This window comes from Terrapene carolina, unplaced genomic scaffold (assembly GCF_002925995.2).
Source record: "Terrapene carolina triunguis isolate 2854851 unplaced genomic scaffold, T_m_triunguis-2.0 Scaffold262, whole genome shotgun sequence".
Taxonomy (NCBI): domain Eukaryota; kingdom Metazoa; phylum Chordata; order Testudines; family Emydidae; genus Terrapene; species Terrapene triunguis.
In genome coordinates, this window is record NW_020664613.1 from 2,276,731 (window position 1) to 2,296,784 (window position 20,054).

Genomic DNA, 20,054 nt, shown 5'->3' on the forward strand with positions numbered 1-20,054 from the left:
TGACTTCTCCCCAAGATTCTCATGAATAATAAGTGTTCTCCCTACTGTCTTTGCAGTTATAGTACACATACAGTATGCATATTTTAAAAACTAAGGTGAAATTCTCTCTATACATAAATATATCAAAGTGCCCGTGAAAAAACCTCTCTCAAATAATTACTCATCACTCTACAATCTATACGCTTCCATGCGAGTACAATAATTCATAGAGTAAGCAATAAACCCTATTGTAAACCTTTGCCTTATAGTCATAGACCATATCTAAAAGAACTTGTATTACGTGTCACTTGCTAGATCTCTAACAGTGAAAACCCATGAGGTAATTCATGCTACCATGACACCAGCCAATCATTTTGAACTCTGATATTGCTTGTACTGACTGCTTATTTAAGGTGTTATCGGAAAATAAGCAGCATTAAGATGATTCCCAGCAGAAGAAAAAAAAAACAGTTCCTGGTGTTCTCCAGTCCTCTTTCTTTTTGTATAATAATGAGTGCAAGGTAGATTCTCTCTTTACATAGGTATCAATACTTTGCCAGACAGTACTTCGCTGGACAGTACTTCGGAAGGGAAGGGGTAAGTTGCTAATGTTCTGAACTTATTGAAATATGTTTTAAATAAAGTACATTTGATAAAGTTATTTACTTACAATTGTAGATGTATTTATACAAGAAACATGCGACTTGATTTTCTATGTACAATTTAAGTGATTACATACCTAACTAATAATAAAATCACAGGAAAAGGGGAGAACACTTCTAGGAAATTTTATTAGTCCAATATAACGATTAATATTAATATTCAGATAATGAATTAGTAAAGCTAAGTAGTAGTTATCTATAAAAGTTTGCACTTGAGGTGAGCTACTTGTTACTTGAGGTGAGCTACTATTCTAAATCTTAGCTTTTAATTTCCTGCCTTTCTTTTTAAAAAGTCATTTAGTCTGTAGGATATTATTACTTTTTCAATAAATCTAGGGAAAAAATTAATTAAAATATTTACTTGAAAACCTAATGTTGGAGAACGGCAATTGCAGGAGTCAGATTATTTAATTTGTTAAATTGTTGTTTTGTGCAGTTTTTAAAATTTTACACACACACACACACACACACACACACACACACACACACTCACTCACTCCCCTACTGCCCACATTCTCATCATAACTATTTGAAAACTGCAATTATTTAATGTATAACATCTCTCTCCTCTCTCATATAGGAAGTAGGAATTTGCCATTTTACTGAAACTTTTGAACTCGACTTAAATATGCTGAGGAGGTAGAGGTACTTTTTTGTGGGATTTAATATTTATCTGCGTTAGAACATCATTTAGATCACTTTTTAATGCTGGAAGACTATGGTTGTTGCTGCATGCCCAAAATGTCTGCCCAAAATGGCACATGTGGATGCCAGTAAGCGAGCAGATTCTTAGAGCGATAAAGCATTGAATGTAACTTATGCAGGATTAGAATCTAGTTCTTGTTTTTAAAATGTAAAGTAACAGCAGAATTGCAAACTTTTTTAAAGCTTACTGTCTTAGGGCATGCAACATACATCCTGCAAAATAAGAATGCTGCTGACTTTAAAATGGCAAGTCCATAGGCATACCCAAACTTGCACAGAAAAATACCACTGGTTTATTTTAACAGAGTTACTATTTTAAGATAAGTATGGGGAATCATTCAAGACTAACCAACAGTGTTATCAGATGTAACAGCAACTCCATGTGGACTACACTGACTTCCAGTGGAGATGCTGTTACTTTTGATATCTACTGACAGAATGTGAAGCAGCCACACACATTTATACAGCATTGGAGTTAAAAATATAAGCGCAATTTTAGATCAAAGCTCTTTGGAATATTTTGTTATAATTTTGAATCATTCATTTATATAAGTCTGAATATTTAAAAGACATTAGAAGCTTCATGTACCATATCATGCTACACACTGTATTGTATGAGAACCAACTACAATAAAATATATAGGACCACTGTACATTTTATTAAGAACTGGTGTACAGGAAAATGACCTATGAATTGACAGACTGTGTCTTCTAAATTTGTCTGTCACTTCTGTAGGCCAATATTCTGCATGCCTTAACTGCTTTGGAACCAGAAGTCTGCTATGACTAACGTAGAGAAAATTTATTTCCTACTGTACTGCGAAATATTTAGAAGAACAAACTGTGCAATACTTATTTTTAAGTCAATGCTCATTGTTTATATTTTCTTTTAAAAGAGCAACAGATGTGGCAGCCAAAGAGAATAAATCTAATTTTCAATCATACAGTGTACAAGTCTTTTCTGTATTTCACTCTTTAATCTCATGTGCTGTATTGACCCTTACCCACCCCCACATGCCATTTTTTGACATTCATGAATAATGGGCTTACACAAAGGTGGAGTTGCTGATCTACTGCAATGTTTTCTCTGTAAAAATGCCCCAACAATGCCACTGTTCATACAACTCCAGCGACATGCCACAGCTCAAAGGTTTACAAGGCACACCTTTTGGCATATGTTCTTGGCCTTTAAGATAGCTATAACTAAAGGATAATTCCTATCCGTCACTATCTTCAAATATGTTCCCTGTTGCCCAGCTAAATGTATGTAATCAGTCCTATTTGTGCATATTATGGCGTTTATCTATAATTTCAGAGGAAAATATTGCTTAAGGCACATTTTCATAGCTTGTTAACTGACTGCAAAGTTGGGCTACATAGGAGTTTTTTGTTTTAACATAATACTAAACTGTCTTTATTTTTCACACAATTCTGGAATACGAAAAGCAAAAATACTTCTTTAAAAGGCTACTTTCCAGATGAACTGTAATGGCTCCTGCAGAGGAGCCATACTTTATTATGTAAATATATATTTGAAGCCTTTTTGTAAATGCTTTTTTAACTAGATGAATGACTTCCACAGGTAAGAGATTATCTTAACCCAATATATAGAGCTTTTACACATTTCTGTCCAAGAGTACCTCGGCGCTATTTGCATGCTGATAATAAATACCATAGACAGAGGAAGTGAACAAAGAGAATTGTGTGCTCACACCACACACATTGACTAGCTTTGCATAGAATCATAGAACTGGAAGAAACCTCAAGAGGTCATCTAGTCCAGTCCCCTGCACTCATGGCAGGACTAAGTATTATGTAGACCATCCCTGACAGGTGGTTGTCTAACCTGCTCTTAAAAATCTCCAGTGACAGAGACTCCACAACCTCCCTGGGCAATTTATTCCAGTGCTTAACTACTGTGACAGTTAGGAAGTTTTTCCTAATGTCCAACCTAGCAAAACCACCCTTGCTGCAATTTAAGCCCATTGCTTCTTGTCCTATCCTCAGAGGTTAAGGAGAACAATTTTTCTCCCTCCTCCTTGTAACAACATTTTATGTACTTGAAAACTGTTTTCATGTCCCCTCTCAGTCTTCTCTTCTCCAGACTAAACAAATCCATTTTTTTCAATCTTCCCCGGCAGGTCATGTTTTCTAGACCTTTAATCATTTTTGTTGCTTTTCTCCGGACTCTCTCTAATTCATCCACATCTTTCCTGAAATGTGGCGCCCAGAACTGGACACAAAAGTCCAGTAGAGGGGAAGAATTATTCTGTCTCTTACTTACAACACTCCTGCTAATACATCCCAGAATGATCTTTGCTTTTTTGCAACAGTGTTACGCTGTTGACTCATTTAGCTTGTGATCCACTATGACCCCCAGATCCCTTTATGCAGTACTCCTTCCTAGCCAATCATTTCCCATTTTGTGTATGTGCAGTTTATTATTCCTTCCTAGGTAGAGTACTTTGCATTTGTCCTTACTGAACTTCAATCTATTTACTGCAGACCATTTCTCCATTTTGTCCAGATCATTTTGAATTTTAATCCTATCCTCCAAAACGCTTGCAACCCCTGCCAGCTTGGTATTGTCCACAAACTTTATCAGTATAATCTCTATGCCATTATCTAAATCATTGATGAAGATATTGAACAGACCCAGACCCAGAACTGATCTCTTCGGGGGACCCCACTTGATATGCCTTTCTGGCTTGACTGTGGCCACTGACAACTACTTTCTGGGAATGGTTTTCCAACCAGTTATGCAGCTAGTAGCTCCGTCTAGGTTGTATTTCCCTAGTTTGTTAATGAGAAATATCATGCAAGACAGTATCAAAAGCCTTTATAAAGTCAAGACATACCACAGATCTAACACTTCCTCCCTATCCACCAGGATTGCATAGTAAATGTAAAGTGTATGCCACCCTAGAACCAAATCTGTAGAAATGGCATTATTAGGTTCCATACTAATTGTGTCTGACTGATTTCCATATAAATTTTTTTCAGTCCTGAAAACTCGCCCTGAACTCTGGAAGTCAAGCTGGATTCTTTAGAGTGCTCATCACCAACCATAAGAGACTCGGCAACCAATTTCCACTCCCCCTCACCTATACAATCTTATTATTCTTAAATGGATTTGTACTGGGGTCACTGAGGGCATAAGTGTAACTCAATTGTATTCAGGTTGTGTATCTGAAGGCAGGAATTGACTCAGAAAATCAAATATGGAAAGCAATGACTCCACAACGCCCTTTTTACAAAGTCATCTTTTAGGGTAGACTCACACTTTAAAACCTCTTCCCCCCCAAAAAAGCTAAAGGTAGTACCCTGATCATGAAAATAAAGAGCTCAACAAAAGTTTCAGTTTAAAAATTAAAAGCAGTTTAGCTGTAAGTGTAAGAGACAATCAGAAGAAAAACACTTTGGAAAATGTTAATAAAATTCGTTGGGGGATTTTTGTTGTTGTTTGATTTGTTTTTAAGTATCAGTGTACTAGGCTGAAATGTACTACTTGTTTTAAAACTCAGTTCAGATTTTTTTTTATTGTGAACTCATGAAAAGCAGAGTTTGCAATAGATAATAGGATTGTCGTATATAAGACACAAGAGGTAATTGTCCTGCTCTGCTCAGCACTGGTGCAGCCTCAGTTGGAGTTCTACATTCAGTTTTGGGCACTATGCTTTAAGATGTGGAGAAACTGAAGACAGTCCAGAGAAGAGCAACAAAAATGATAAAAGATTTAGAGCAACCTGATCTCTAAGGAAAGGTTAAAAAACTGGGCATCTTTAGTCTCGAGAAAAGAAGACTGGGACAGGACCTGGTAACAGTCTCAAATATGTTAATGGCTGTTTTAAAAAGGATGGTGATCAATTGTTCTCCATGGCCAGGAAGGTAGGACAAGAAGTAATGTGCTTAATCTGCAGCAAGAGAGATCTAGATCATATATTAGGAAAAAATTTCTAACTATAAGGATAGCTAAGCACTGGAATAGGCTTCCAAGGAGTCCCTGTCAGTGGAGATTTTTAAGAACAGGTTAGACAAACACCTGTCAAGGATAGTCTAGGTTTACTTGGTGCTGCCTTAGCATGAGGTGGGATGGACTAAATGACCTCTCAAGGTCCCTTCCAGCCCTACATTTCTGAGGCTAGGTCTACACTACGGGGGGAGGAGGGGGTCGACCTAAGATACGCAACTAGCGTAGCTGAAGTTGCGTATTTTAGGTCGACTTACCTGGCTGTGAGGACGGCGGGAGTTGACCGCTGCTGCTTCCCCGCCGCTTCCGCCTCTCGCTGCGGTGGAGTTCCGGAGTCGACAGCAGAGCGATCGGGGATCGATTTTATCGCGTCTACACTAGACGCGATAAATCGATCCCCGATAGATCGATCGCTACCCGCCGATCCGGCGGGTAGTGAAGACGTGCCCTGAGTTTATGATAAACAGGTCTCCTTAACTCTAACTGTACTAGATGGTGCTGGAAACAAAGGTTTACATATGAAAGCCTGTGACCTAACTTTATGGTAACAAATACCTCAAATAGGAAATAGGGGCTCTCTGAAAAGATTAAATGGCCTCCACGTTAACTCTGAAATAGGCCACGGGTTTCTTATTCTGCACCTGATTTGGCCATCCCACTTTAGTCTTCTCATTTCATAGGCATCTGTCAACTCTTCAATTTCAGAAATTATTGTAACAAATAATTGCATAATTGAGTTCATAATGTTGAGATGATAGTCATTATCTGTTCTAGCTAGAGGATGCAGTTCTTTACGTTTAATACTGATGTCTAACATCAGCTCTCCTGAAAAATCTATTAAATCAGAGACAAATGTCAAGGAGGCGGCTCAGCTGACTGCTGGTTAGTGGTATGAGACAGACCTAGACCACTATCTTTAGACCACATTCAGTAATGAGACTTTGGCCCCTCTTTTTCCATTTAAAATAACTAAACAATATAAAATTAACTATGCCAAAAACACATCTTTTACACAGTCATGAACCAAAATAAACTTGCTTGCACTTCAGTTGTTTGTAGTTTTAATATTTTCTATATCAGAGCAAGACGGTCTCTTATTTTTTATATGAATAAAATAGATACCTGTTTATCAGAGATTCTCCTGTTGTCTTATGATAGAACACTGGAATCGGAACACCCCAACTCCTCTGTCTTGAGATGCACCAATATGTCCTTCTGTCCAACATTTCTAGCATTCTATTCACTGCTGATGCAGGAATAAATTTCACTTTTTTTAACAATTCCTATGAAATAACCACAACTACAATTATTCAGGGTTGGAGAGAATTCAGAATTTAACAAAAGGATACTATTTATTCTCTCAGGGCACAAAGAGTTACTGGCAGAAATCCTCACATATTGATATAATGTGCTTCAAGGTGATATCTCATGGATATCATCACCACCACCACCCACTTTATTTTCTGCTTGAATCTACCTATCTGAACTACTTACATGACCCCTGCTACCACACAATCTTTAATGTATTTATCCTCACAAGCCCTCTATTATCCCAGTTTTACAGATAGGGAACTGAGGCACAGAGAGGTTAAGTGATTACAAAGGTCATACAGGAAGTCTGGGCTTGAGTGGAGGTATTGAACCCAGTTCTCCCAACCACTGGAACCTTTCTTCTTTGGAGTCTTAAATGGAAAATGGCATAACCGCACAATTAGTCTAAAGTTGGTGGCAAATAAATGAAAATGTAACTGCTGATAATTTCTAAACTAATTGTTAATAAGACTGTGATTGCTATCAGCTGCAAAGCCTTTGTAAACACTAAGGGAGGAAAGCATTCTTTTGAAGTGGAATGTACACGTTATGCAAAGACCCCATATGATAGTAATGTCCTTTACACTCCCCCAAATAGCAAACTATGTAACAAAGTGTAGTACCTGGGCTGTAACCTTGATATTTGCTGTGTTTACAAACCACTGTTTGCTTGCACGAACAATCACTGGTTTCTTAGTCCTCCAATCATATGGGTAGCTATGTACACATTTCTCCTCTTTTAATAAACTCTTTGCTGCTTGAAGCATCTGAATGACTATTGAGAGTGAGAATTAAGAGTTAGAGGTAATAAGAAATCAGATTAACACAACACTACTGCTGCTAATCCCACTTCTTTCCTTTCCCCGAAGTCCAATTCCCATCCTCCTGATAACAGGAAGTGCCAATATTTTGTCCACTGTAAGATTTGTTTGGTTTACATGAGCCTTCAAAATATTTGACAGAATATTGACTAATTAAACACAAGATACTAACCAGCTTCATTTCCTTCTTCCAGTACAGCCTTGTTCTGAAGCTCAGGACCTGCAGCTTCTGTAAAAAATCCACCTTCATCCACCAGGCAATCCTAAAATAAGAATATTTTTTAGTAATGTCAAAATATGAAGGGACTATTGTATTCCTATTATTTTACAAGAATCTGAAATTATGAACTAAGATTGCAGTATAATATACCATACATCTGAATCAGGCTGAGAAATAAGGTGTCACTTTTAATATTCAAAGGTAATTATGATGCAACAACCCTGAAATTTGCCAACATGCCACTGAGCCTGAATCCTCAGGACAGGATGAACTCCACTGAGTTTGTGAGGATACAGCATTCATGTTATTACACCAAGTCAAAGAGTACTATTCCACTTAATTCTTAACAGACAGAATAAGTACAAGCAAAACAGAAGTACACTTAGCCTAACAGAAATAATGCCAAGGAAAAAATCTTAAGTACAAGTTACATCATGTCAGGTTCAGCTTTAAAACACTATATTAATCCTTTCTGCCAGAGCGCCTAAAGCACCCAGATATTGCAAATTGATTACACATACGGGGATCACTTCATCCATCACTGAAACAGCCACTTCTGAGGAGGAGGGTGTCAGCCTTTACACAGAGCAGAACACTAGCTCAATAGAGAAGCCAAAAAAACACTTTATCCATTTGAAGCTACAAGAGAAGGCAGACAATTTCCCACATTGGAAATTTAGCCCCAGTCTTGCAAGAAGTGAGGTGAGACATTTTTGGCAACAAGCTGCAAAAATCTCACTTTTACATTTAATCCAAATCACTGTCACCTTCCACAGAATAGTACCCCATAACATTATGCAGCAGCGTTAGTTCAGCACTGATTAAGAGTGAACAGCACCACCTAATCAACTATCAACACTACTATAGACAGTATGGTCCAGCAGATAGGGTGCTAGACTGTAAAATACAAGAGCTGAGTTCTATTCCCAGTGCTGCCACTAGTTTGCTGCATGAGCAATGGCAAGTCACTTAGCCACTCTTTGTCTCAGTTTCCCCTCTGTATAATGTAAAGCACTTTGAGATGTATTTAAGCAAATACTCTTGTCGCCATCTTCCAGATTTTCCTTAGGCAGCTCTCCTCCAATTACTAACTCCTTTATTCACACAAATTCCTTTATTCAAGAGCTGATCAAATTACACTCTGATGATCTCACAGCAAGAAGAAAAACAAACCAAGCCAACAGAAATCTAGATTACAAGGGAAAATTTACATATTATAGAACTGTAGTTAATTATTTGGCTGGTAAGCTACTTTTTCTTTTAAGCAATTCCCATGAAAGAGGATGAATTTATTTCTTTAATAACACTTTTTACATTTACAGAGCATCTTTGCTCCTCCCCAAGAATCTCTCAAAGACCTCAAAGCTCCTTGAGAGATACTAAAATTTGCAACTGATCTTCTCTCTGTATTTATAATTTATCTTCTCCAAAACGGAGTATTCCATTCCACCGCTATCTACCAAGTTTAGGCAACAATTGGCTGAAAAGCAGAACCATTTTGACTACTTATGTTTTTAGAATTCAAGCCTTTGCTCTTCCAAGGGCAATGCTGTTTACAGCAGGTCTCCAAGTTAATCAGTGACATTGAGACGGTTACATACAGGCATCAAAACAATTTTAAATGTCATGCAAGATGTGTAAGTTATGCAACACTTAACATTTTAGTGGTGTGTGACCAAAAAGATACAAGTTAAAAACGAGGGAAAAAAACAAACTAACAAAAGTACCATGGGCAGCTGGTGATGAGAAGCTACACTGTAATCCTCCATACCATGAGCTGGGGCTGTGTGGACTAAACCTGTTCCTTTTGCCATTGTCACATGATTTGCTGGCAAGAAAGGGGACTCTCTGCCAGGAATTGTGGGATGAGCACAAGAACCATTTTCCAAATCAACACCTGAAGCAAAAAGAAATATTCAACAATTTATGAGCCCAGCTTGTGTTTTTCAAAATTATAGTCATAGAACAAAAACATTACAATTCATAAACAAAAATGCAAATATCCATACTCTGATACAGTTTTTCCTATCCACCCTCCAGAGTACTGGGCTTCCCTGTCTCCCCATTTGTGCCACTCCTACACAGACACACCCCATCCATCCAGGAGAATATTGTTTTTTTTCTGAACTGGGCAACGCTACTCCAGAAGTAGTTGAGCTATATAAGGCACTCCTAGCCTACAGGCACTAAGTGCATTCTTATCTGTTGCTGTCCTAGGTCTCAATGTACCAGAACCCAATATTGAACTCTTGTATCCAGGATGGCAGAATAATATACTGAGATCTAGTGGTTTGAAGACCAGGCTGGAGACAATAGACCCGAAATCTTTCCCCAGCTTTGCTTCTAACTTCCCATTTGACCATATTTATTTATATATACTGTATCTTTAAGAAGTTATAAAACAAAGGCTCTCATCTCAAGCACTAGGCAACTAACCATTGTAAAGTACAGTGACATTAAATATCTAATATCTTCCCCAAAACCAGGCAATAAAAATAAACCAGAGATCAAATTCAAACAATACTTCAACACCCTCCCAAATGCAAAACCTTACTGCATCTCTCCCTCCCCACAAGCCTGGATAAACAGATTCAGGACTAAGATAGACAACTTTAGGTCTTAAAGGTAAACAAATTTGGGCTATTTCAGACGGTGGAGGAAGGAGGGGAGAAACAGGTTCCTAAATTGAGACTTTTGTCATCAGTGCTCCATTTTAGCTCTCATTTCAGTTGCTGCAGGTCATTTGTAAACCATAGTGACTTAAGCAGATAAAGCCAGAGAAGACGACATCTGGGGCCACTTTGTTGATAGCTGAGAATGAGATTATAAAGTCCGGTCAAACCATTCCTCCTGTTGGAGGAATGGATAACTTACATCCCTCAGGAAATGGTCAGGTTCAATTAATCACTGAACAGGCCATAAAAAAAAATTCCTCACTCCCTCAGGAAATGCGTTCCGCCAGCTCTAATCAGAGGCAGTAAGGATAGGTCCATCACATGGGTAAAATTTCCAACTGATACCCACAATCCCAACTTAAATTCCAAATCACAAGTGTGGACAACTGTGCCGCCAGCAATCACCTAGGATTGTTTAATGGTCCTCATGGTGATCATGAATTCCTGAGCTAACTCAGAATAGTCAACTACTTGGATGTTAACAACACAGAGCACTATCAGCCTTAGCGCCTCCAATGCCTCCACAGTGAGGAATTTCAACAGCTCATTTTGCAGCAAAGCAGGCAATCAGTACACCAACACCAGACCCATGTTAACTTTATTTGGGACTCTCATACAAGATAGACACAGTACATTTGAACCAATTTTGGGTTAGGAATCCACCTGAATTTCAGGAGAGATGCAAAACAGCACCACCAAGGTAAACTATATTCCTAGTCCACTCCTCGTGTGCTATGCTCTATATTCTGTACATAATTATCCTCCAACTTCTTATTTCCATTTTACAAACAGGATAACTTCTGTAAAGCACTTTGAAGTATATGGTTGAAAAGTTACTACCACCACCAAGTTTTGATTACTATTCTTCAGATTATTTTTAGCTAAAATTACTATAAATACATGTGCAAAGTGTAGCTAATGAAACACGTAAAGATACTTTACTTTCACATCAACATTTTAACAAACGCCTACAACATACTACCCTACAAATTAACATTCAGAGTATATTTAAACGCTTACCTTTACATGTTGAAATTACTTCAAATTGTGTGTCCAAGATGGCAGCTGTAGACTCAACTCTATTTGCCGCCAGAATGTAACATTCACCAGTATTTGCACATTTTACAATGGAATAGCTACAAGACAAATATATTAAATATATTAAATTAGAAAAAAATCAATATTAGCAAACATGTTTTAGTACTAAACTTTACTTTTCAAATTGTTTAGACATTTGCTGCTTTTAAACCATCTGAAAATGTGATTTTAACTACAAAAATCCTACAACTGTTTCACACTCAAAGCTCCAAATGATTTTAATAGAATGAACGCAAAAGCAGGCCCTAAAGTAGCAATAACTTTAGAGGACTAAAAATAATACAGAATAATTAACTCTTAAAAAGGAGATGGGAAAAAGTCTGAAATGGAGTTACCTAAAAAATTAAAAATGCCATTAAATAAACCTAAGATGCCTACTGCTTCAGCCTGGCTATTAAGAGCACTGCAACTCTGCTAATAGATATTGATACCGATGGAAGCAGATTCATAAAGTTAAATAAAGTTAAATACATACTCTGAATCTGGCATATAACAAATAGCTTCATTGGCAGGAACAGTCCAGGGCTGGGTGGTCCAGATTAGCAAACTAACAGTTGAACATCCAGCTAAAGATGCAAATTAACAAATATGTTATTTGTCATAAAATCCAAAGATATCAGAGTCTTAACAAGAACTAAATATTACAAATCATACCTATCACAGAGGCCAGTTTAGGAGGCGATTTCAACAAGGGGAATTTGATATATACAGAACGACTGACATGCTGCTGATTGTATTCAAGTTCAGCTTCAGCCAAGGCTGTACTGGGTGAAGATCAAATATGGGTTAAACCACATTAACATGAAAAAGTATTGCTCTCTACTTATATTTTAGAGATAAAATGGTAAGTTGATTCTTACTTTGCTGAAGGAGACCAGAATACCGGTTTATAGTCCCGATAAATGTAACCCTAAGGGGGAAAAATACAGAGTTAACTGGATTAAAACTACATTGTAACTTAAATAATTTAAGGACGTTGTTAAATGACACACTAGCATACCTTGTCATACATTTTGTGGAAGATACTCAGTTGTTTTGCCTCATACTTCCTATCAAATGTGTGGTAGCAATTAGCCCAATCTGCCATTATACCCCAGCGAATGAAGGCAGATTTCTGTTTCTCAATTGCCCTTTCTGCAAATTCTTTTGCTAAAAAGGAAGAATAATTTTTAAAAACAATGTACTTTTAAAATCTGTGTGATCACTTTAGTTTTAGAAAATGCTAATGGCTTACTTGCTAGAGAAAGCTTAACCTTAGCTGGGAACAAAATAATTATAAAACTAAACTAATTGATTTATATAACAGCAACTTTTGCAAACCTCAAAATGCTTTATTCACGAGTAGTCCCATCAAAGTGAATGGCAGGGTTTGAAAAAGCCCTACAGGAAGTTTTTTCAGGTAAGCTATTCATTTTAATAGAATTTAAAATTAAAGTTTACAAGGAAAAAAAATTCTAACCCTTATGGTTATGAAGACAACTTTCCAAATGTAAAAAAAAATGTAAAATGAATGTAAACTGACCAACTGCTGTAGTGCCTCTGCTGCTATTCCTAGCTTTGCAAAGCAGCAAGCAGCTGCCTGAAATTAAGACCAGTTGGTTTAAATTGCTGCTATTCAGAACTAGAGCTGGTTAATTTGTAAATTGCAAATACTTTTTCAAATTAATTTTGAATTTTTTAATGGCATAAGTTTTCACATTCCTCCCCTCCCCCATTATTTGACAAGCTCTATTCAGAACCCTGAAGGCAGCAGTGATGTGGTCTAGAACAGGGGTCAGCACGCGAGCCGATTTTTAATGGCACGCTGCTGCCAGCAGAGGTCCCGGCCACCGGCCCTGCTCAGCCCGCTGCCAGCCTGGGTGAAAGAAACCCCAGGCCGGCAGCGGGCTGAGCGGGGCCAGTTGCCGGGACCCCAGGCCGGCAGTGGGCTGAGTGGGGCTTGTGGCCGGGATCCCAGAGAGGCAGCGGACTGAGCGGCTCAGCCCGCTGCCGGTCTGGGGTCCTGGCTGCCGGCCCCACTCAGCCCGCTGCTCTCCAACAGGGAGTTCCTCCAGGAAGGGCAGGCAGCCGCCGGCCAGGGATTCTTCCCCGTGGGGCAGCGGAAAGGCACCTCGGTGATCTTGGATGTGAGTTCTGAAGCCCCTGCCCACGGGGAGCACTGGGGGGACTGGGCTCTGGGAAGCAGCTGCGTTAGGGCTCCCAGATGCTGCATGAGCAGCTTGTGCAACTCTCTCCTGGCCCCTGGACTTTAAAGGGGGAGCCTGGACTGGTGCAAGGCGCCGCGAGTCGCAACTGGCCCTCCTCTTTGCATGGCCCTGCTGACGCCTCATGCTCCCACTCTCCTCTCCCCTTCTCTGGCACTGCATCAGCACAGGAGGGGGCCGTGCCCCCGGCACACCTGAGCCGGCCGGGCAGCCGTGTGGTTGGACGGGTTTTGCAGCCTCTGGAAAGAGCAGATGGAGACAGGGAGGCTCTTGCTGTGTCTGTGCATCCTAACACAGTGGCACTTCAGCTCGGGCGAGAGTGGCCCCCCCGTCTGGGCAGCTTTCAGCCCCCAGGAGAGTTCAGGTTTAAAATGTGCAAACTGCGGAGTGATCTGGGTAGGTCTTGCATCGCAGAGGATCTGCATCTCAAAGGGGAAGGCAGTGGGGAGCGCAGTGGTCCCTAGAAACAGCCATATGAGTTTTTAGGGGAGCAGGGACCCGGGTCTTAAGGGCCGCTTCTGAGAGCTCCAGCCCCTGCTGTGACAGTTTCATGTCAGGAGTTGCAGCTGAGCTGCTTCTCTGAGCCATTGGCATCACCGAAAGGGAGAAGCTGAAACTCCCCTGGGCACTGTGTCAATAAGAGTATTTGGTGCACAGGTTCATTTGAAAGAACCTCCTAATGCTCCTTTATGTGGTAGCAGTGTCCCCCTTCCCCCCTCCCACCCTGTTGCTGGTACAGTCGCTGCTTTTCCTCTTAAACGCACATGCTACCGTCTTCTGAACTTGAAAAGTATCTGGGGTGTTTGTGTGGATCAATATTGCACGGAGAGATGGGAGCCAGAAAGGGAAAAATCTATATGGACCGTCCATTTAGATCAGCAGTAGGCAACCTATGGCACGCGTGCCAAAGGCAGCATGCGAGCTGATTTTCAGTGGCACTCACACTGCCCGGGGCCTGGCCACCGGTCTGGGGGGGCTCTGCATTTTAATTTAATTTTAAATGAAGCTTCTTAAACACTTTTAAAACCTTATTACTTTACGTACAACAATAGTTTAGTTATATATTATAGACTTATAGAAAGAGACCTTCTAAAAACATTAAAATGTATTACTGGCACGCGAAACCTTAAACTAGAGTGAATAAATGAAGACTTGGCACACCACTTCTCAAAGGTTGCCGACCCCTGGTCTAGAATCATGAATGTCATGCTCCACCCTACTGGGAGAAGTTATGAACTGCAGGGGGTGGAGTGGTGGTGGTGGGAGAGGAAGAGATACAAGTAGGGAGAGATGACAACAACAACAAAATATAGGAGGGCTGGGACAGAGAGCTGTTCCCTGGCAGCAATCAGGAAGTTCTGAAAAGGGTAGAAGATCATCGTCTATTCCAGAAGCTACAATGGGATAAAGTTTAAAACAGGGTGGATAAAAATCAAAGATTTAATTAAAAAAAAAATCTGATTTTTTTTATTTAAAAATCGGATCTTTTTGTTAAAAAGGTTTTTTCCTCAAAAAGCAATCTAAAGATACATTATAGCTCAAAGATATCTTAATTAAAAGTATCTCATCATGGAATAGGGATTATAAATTCTAATTCTATAGTATGAGACAATATATTAATGTAGCGTTTAAGAAAACTTTTGTAAATGAGTTCTAATAGTTCATGGATTAGGGACCCCATTTTATGGGGTTCCACAGGCTTCTGTATAGATTATTTAGGTTAATCTTTCTATCTACCCAATGGGACTCAGTGCTCAGTCTAGAAGATACCATCAGAGATGCTTAGTTTTGCAGTTCTCAAACTGTGGATTTGTGTTTCCAGAGGTAACATGCTTGTTAACAGCAAAAAATGTTTTTAAATAAATAAATAAATATTATACAGAGGTGAGAAATAACAGACCTCAACTCTATTGTCCCTCTGCAAATTTGTGTACACAGAGTCAATCCCTTACCTCTCCCTAAAAGTGCAAAGTTTCAAAAAGTTCAATGAATAGAAGATTTTTGGGGACGGAATAGACCTGGACAAGGAGAAGTCTGGAGATAAATGTGAGACGCGAGGGACATATGCTTGTTTTGTTAAAATATTATATGCTTGCTGTTGAAGAAAAAAAAGTCAGAATACTTAACCTTGTTGGTTTAGTTAAATAAAACAATTTAAATGTCTATCTGGTGATGTTCTCCTTCTAATACAGCATGGCAAGAAAATCCTCCAAATATTAATGATTAACCTGTTGAACTGGAGATAGTTCACCTCTCAGTGACTTCATAAATATCTGCTTCAATTACCTTTGGTAAATGAAATAACCAAACAATCATTCATTTTCTGATATAGCTGTAAAACTCATCTGAGAAGCTTGCAAAATAAATCACTGTTTAAAAATGTATAGTATGTACCTTCTAAAAATGAAACCTACATCTATCTCTGAGTTGTGAAGAATATGTATTAAGGTTATAACAACCAACAAGAATGCACTTTTATGTAGAAAACCATGATTAAATCGCGCCTTCCTGACTAGTGATTTAAATCATGATTTAAATCAATTTGATTTAAATCAAATCCACCCGGGTTTAAAATGTATCAAACATCTACTAACCAGAGGCTAATAAGAAAGATACAGGCTCCAGTATATTCCAGGAATCGTACCCTGGGTGAAAAGTCACTGCATTAATGGTTGGCTGAGGTTCTCAAACGAACACTGCTCCTGAACATCTACTATCACCTACTAGCCAACGTTTGACATGAACGGTGTTATATAAGGGATTTTGTGCTCTCCTCAATGGGAATAATCATGAACAAGAGTTGTAGGACTAGGCTCTGCACACAGGAATTATTTTATTCAACCCTAAAATGCAGCTCCATCTGGAGTAGGTATATGGTAGCTAACCAAGATGCAAGTCAAGTATATAATAGCACCATACAAAGGCAGAGAAAAGCCATCCACTTTTCTAAGGCCTTGGCTACACTGGCGGTGTACAGCGCTGTAACTTGCTGCGCTCAGGGGTGTGAAAAAACACCCCCCTGAGTGCAGCGAGTACAGCGCTGTAAAGCACCAGTGTAATCAGAGCCCGCAGCGCTGCACGCTCGCTTGCAGCGCTGCAAGCTATTCCCCTCGGAGAGGTGGAGTACATACAGCGCTGCGAAAGCTCTCTCGCAGTGCTGGTGGCACGACTATACTTGCGCTTCACAGCGCTGCCGCAGCAGCGCTGTGAAATCCCGAGTGTAGCCAAGGCCTAATATTCTAAATCCAAAACGATCTCCCCATGTACCACATTATTTTAAAAGCATTACTTCAAACCACCAGAGCTATCAGAATAGCATAATCAAATGGGTTTGAATATTATGCCTTTTTTAAATTTAAATTACAAGCCAACTTAAAATGGAAAGAAATTTCATTGCATTTGTGACGTAAAATCGTCTGAATGCTTATTATCCCAAATACACCTAGCAATAACTAAAAAAAGTTATTGGAGAGAGCAGTTAAGCTCAAAGCAAGTGAATGATGTATCATGTTTTCCGTAACTGCTTTGCAGTTTGCAAAGACAACCTTCTCAAGAGATGTGAAGTTACATCAGTCTAAAGGGCACATGTACTACAATTGCCAGTCATTCCACTGTGTGACAAAACTGTTACGAGTAAACCAGCTACAACACATGATCAGACCACTTTCCATCTAATCCATTATAAACTCTCAGAAGGCACCACCTACACAGTTTTCCAATATTATACATGGCATTGGGGTAAAAAACAAATGTGTTTTCATAGATTCCAGAGCCAGAAGGGATCATTATGATCTAGTCTGACATTCTGTATAGCACAGGCCATAGACCTTCCCCCAAAAAATTTCTAGAGGATATTTTTTAGAAAAACATCAAATCTTGATTTAAAAATTGTCAGTGATGGAGACTTCACCGCAATCCTTGGCAAAATGTTCCAATGGTTAATTACTTCCATTGTTAAAAATGTTTCCAGTCTGAATTTGTCTAGCTTCAACTTCCAGCAATTGGATCACATCATTCCCTTCTCTGCTAAAGAGAAAAGCCAATTATTAAATATTTGTTTCCCATGCAGATACTGATAGACTTTAATCAAGTCACCTTTTAACCTTCTCCTTGTTAAGCGAAACAGATTGAGCAATTTGTGTCTATCACTAGAAGCCTTTTTTCCCCCTATTCCTTTATTCACTCTTATGGCTCTTCTCTGAACCCTCTCCAATTTATCAATTATTGAATTGTGGGCACCAGTACTGGACAGCAGCAGTCACACCAGTAACAAATACAGAGGTAAAATAATCTCTCTACTCCTATTGAAGATTCGCCCATTTATGTATCTGTGACTAAGTGGAATTTTTTTGTAATATTTGTATTAAGTCTATGTGTGCCTTGGTTTCCCCTATATACTGCATTGTTACCTAGCGAATGAAATGGGACCGTTTGCTCTCGGGGCAGGCTAAAACATAGGTATGAATGGTGCCTAGTTGTCTGTGGCCTTAGGTCCCATATCAATGGAGCTCTTGAGAAAACAATGGCAGATCCAGACTGGACATGGACACCTAGCAACCAAGGACCTAAAGAGATACAGACTTCCCTGCCTCTCTGCACCGTGCGGAGCTGCATCTCCCCAGCTCAGGAACAAAGGACTGGGGGAATAGGCGGTGGTGTGAAGTGGAAGTTAAATGATGGCTGGGGGAAGCAGTTATGGGCGCACCTGGGAGTCTGACAAAGGAGACTGGATAGATGGAGAGACAGAGCTTGAATGATGTGGGTTCACTACAGCTTGGCTGGGCTCTGGACTACCCGGAACAGACTATGCTTTAACCTTCATTTCTCTATGCTAACCTAAAGACTTTCTATGCTGTGCTCCATTTGACTAATAAACTCTTCTGTTTTGACAACACTGTATGAATGGCACTGCAGATGCTTGCAGAGATGTATTGATCCACAGAGAATGCACAAGTCTCCTTCAGGAGTCTGCCTCAGTGGGACTCACTGAACAGAGCTCACAGTCCGAAGCAGGAGTGCTGATGGCTCAGAGGTCCAGCCTAAGGAGGTGGTGAAGCCGTGGGACTTCCCTGGAGAAGGAGTGAGACCCCTTGAGACTCCAGACTCCTAGAGACTGTTCCAAAACTGAGGCCATAGAACCAATCCTGTGGATCTATGACAGCTTCCCAGGATCACATTAGATCTTTTGGCCACAGCATCACAATGGGAGCTCATGTGCAGCTGATTATCCACCACAGCCCCCAAGTCTTTTCCAGAGTCACTGCTTCCCAGGTAGAGTCCCCCATCCTGTAGGTATAGCCTACATTCTTTGTTCCTAGATGTACACATTTAGCCATATTAAAATGCATATTGTTTGCTTGCGCCCAGTTTACCAAGCGATCCAGATTTCTCTGAATCAGTGACCTGGTCTCTTCATTATTTATCATTCGAATTTTTGTGTCATCTGCAAACTTTATCAGTGATGATTTTATGTTTTCTTCTAGGTCAGTGGTTCCCAAACTTGTTCCGCCACTTGTGCAGGGAAAGCCCCTGGCGGGCCGGGCCGGGCCGGTTTGTTTATCTGCCGCATCCGCAGGTTCGGTCGATCGTGGCTCCAAGTGGCCATGGTTCGCTGATCCAGGTCAATGGGAGCTGCTGGAAGCGGCACGGGCTGAGGGACGTACTGGCCGCCACTTCCAGCAGCTCCCATTGGCCTGGAGCAGCAAACCGCGGCCAGTGGGAGCCCCGATTGGCCGAACCTGCGGATGCGGCAGATAAACAAACCGGCCCGGCCCACCAGGGGCTTTCCCTGCACAAGCGGCGGAACAAGTTTGGGAACCACTGTTCTAGGTTATTAATAAAATGTTAGGGCCAAGAACCAATCGGCGCTACCCCACTGGAAACACACCCATTCAATGATGATTACCCATGTTCCTGATCCCCATAACTATCCAGATTAGTTCAAAAACATTAGGGGGAAAAATAGTCTTCTTTTCAAATATATTTTTCTTTTTTAGGTTCAGCGACTCAGCATACCACCTCAATAAAAATTGGATACAAGACTAATTTCATGTTACAGAACTGAACTACAGTAACTCCTCACTTAACGTCATTCCGGTTAATGTTGTTACGTCACTGATCTATTAGAGAACATTCTCGTTTAAAGTTGCGCAATGCTCCCTTATAACGTTGTTTGGCAGCCGCCTGCTTTGTCCACTGCTTGCAGGAAGAGCAGCCTGTTGGAGTAGCTGGTGGGGGCTTGGAACCTGGGTGGGCCAGCAGCTCTCCCCTCCCCTATCAGCTCCCGTAAATTCCCTGTGTGGCAGCCGCCCAGCAGACTATCAAGTGCCGGGCAATTCAGGTGTCCCTCCCCCCTTGCCATGTGCTGCTCCTGCCCTCTGCCTTGGAGCTGCTCCTGGGAGCCTCCTGC

The 20,054-nt window shown here is 40.3% G+C and overlaps 1 protein-coding gene across 2 annotated transcripts in view; it reads right to left on the bottom strand.

Moving 5' to 3' along the window:
* The window catches only part of IARS2 (isoleucyl-tRNA synthetase 2, mitochondrial), a 47,224-nt gene extending 31,432 nt beyond the window's left edge, over positions 1 to 15,792 (bottom strand). The window contains exons 1-10 of one of the 2 annotated variants that reach the window (XM_026657681.2): positions 15,773 to 15,792; positions 12,442 to 12,590; positions 12,302 to 12,351; positions 12,096 to 12,205; positions 11,917 to 12,007; positions 11,364 to 11,479; positions 9,396 to 9,565; positions 7,621 to 7,711; positions 7,251 to 7,402; positions 6,439 to 6,599 (exon numbers count right to left, since the gene is read on the bottom strand). In XM_026657681.2, coding sequence (XP_026513466.1) covers positions 6,439 to 6,599; positions 7,251 to 7,402; positions 7,621 to 7,711; positions 9,396 to 9,565; positions 11,364 to 11,479; positions 11,917 to 12,007; positions 12,096 to 12,205; positions 12,302 to 12,351; positions 12,442 to 12,528 — 1,028 coding nt within the window. In that variant the 5' untranslated portion in view covers positions 12,529 to 12,590; positions 15,773 to 15,792. Of the gene's footprint in view, positions 1 to 6,438; positions 6,600 to 7,250; positions 7,403 to 7,620; positions 7,712 to 9,395; positions 9,566 to 11,363; positions 11,480 to 11,916; positions 12,008 to 12,095; positions 12,206 to 12,301; positions 12,352 to 12,441; positions 12,591 to 15,772 lie in introns of those variants that run through there. The other variant, XM_024205973.1, reaches the window with a different exon arrangement.
* Between the last annotated feature and the right edge of the window lie 4,262 nt (positions 15,793 to 20,054).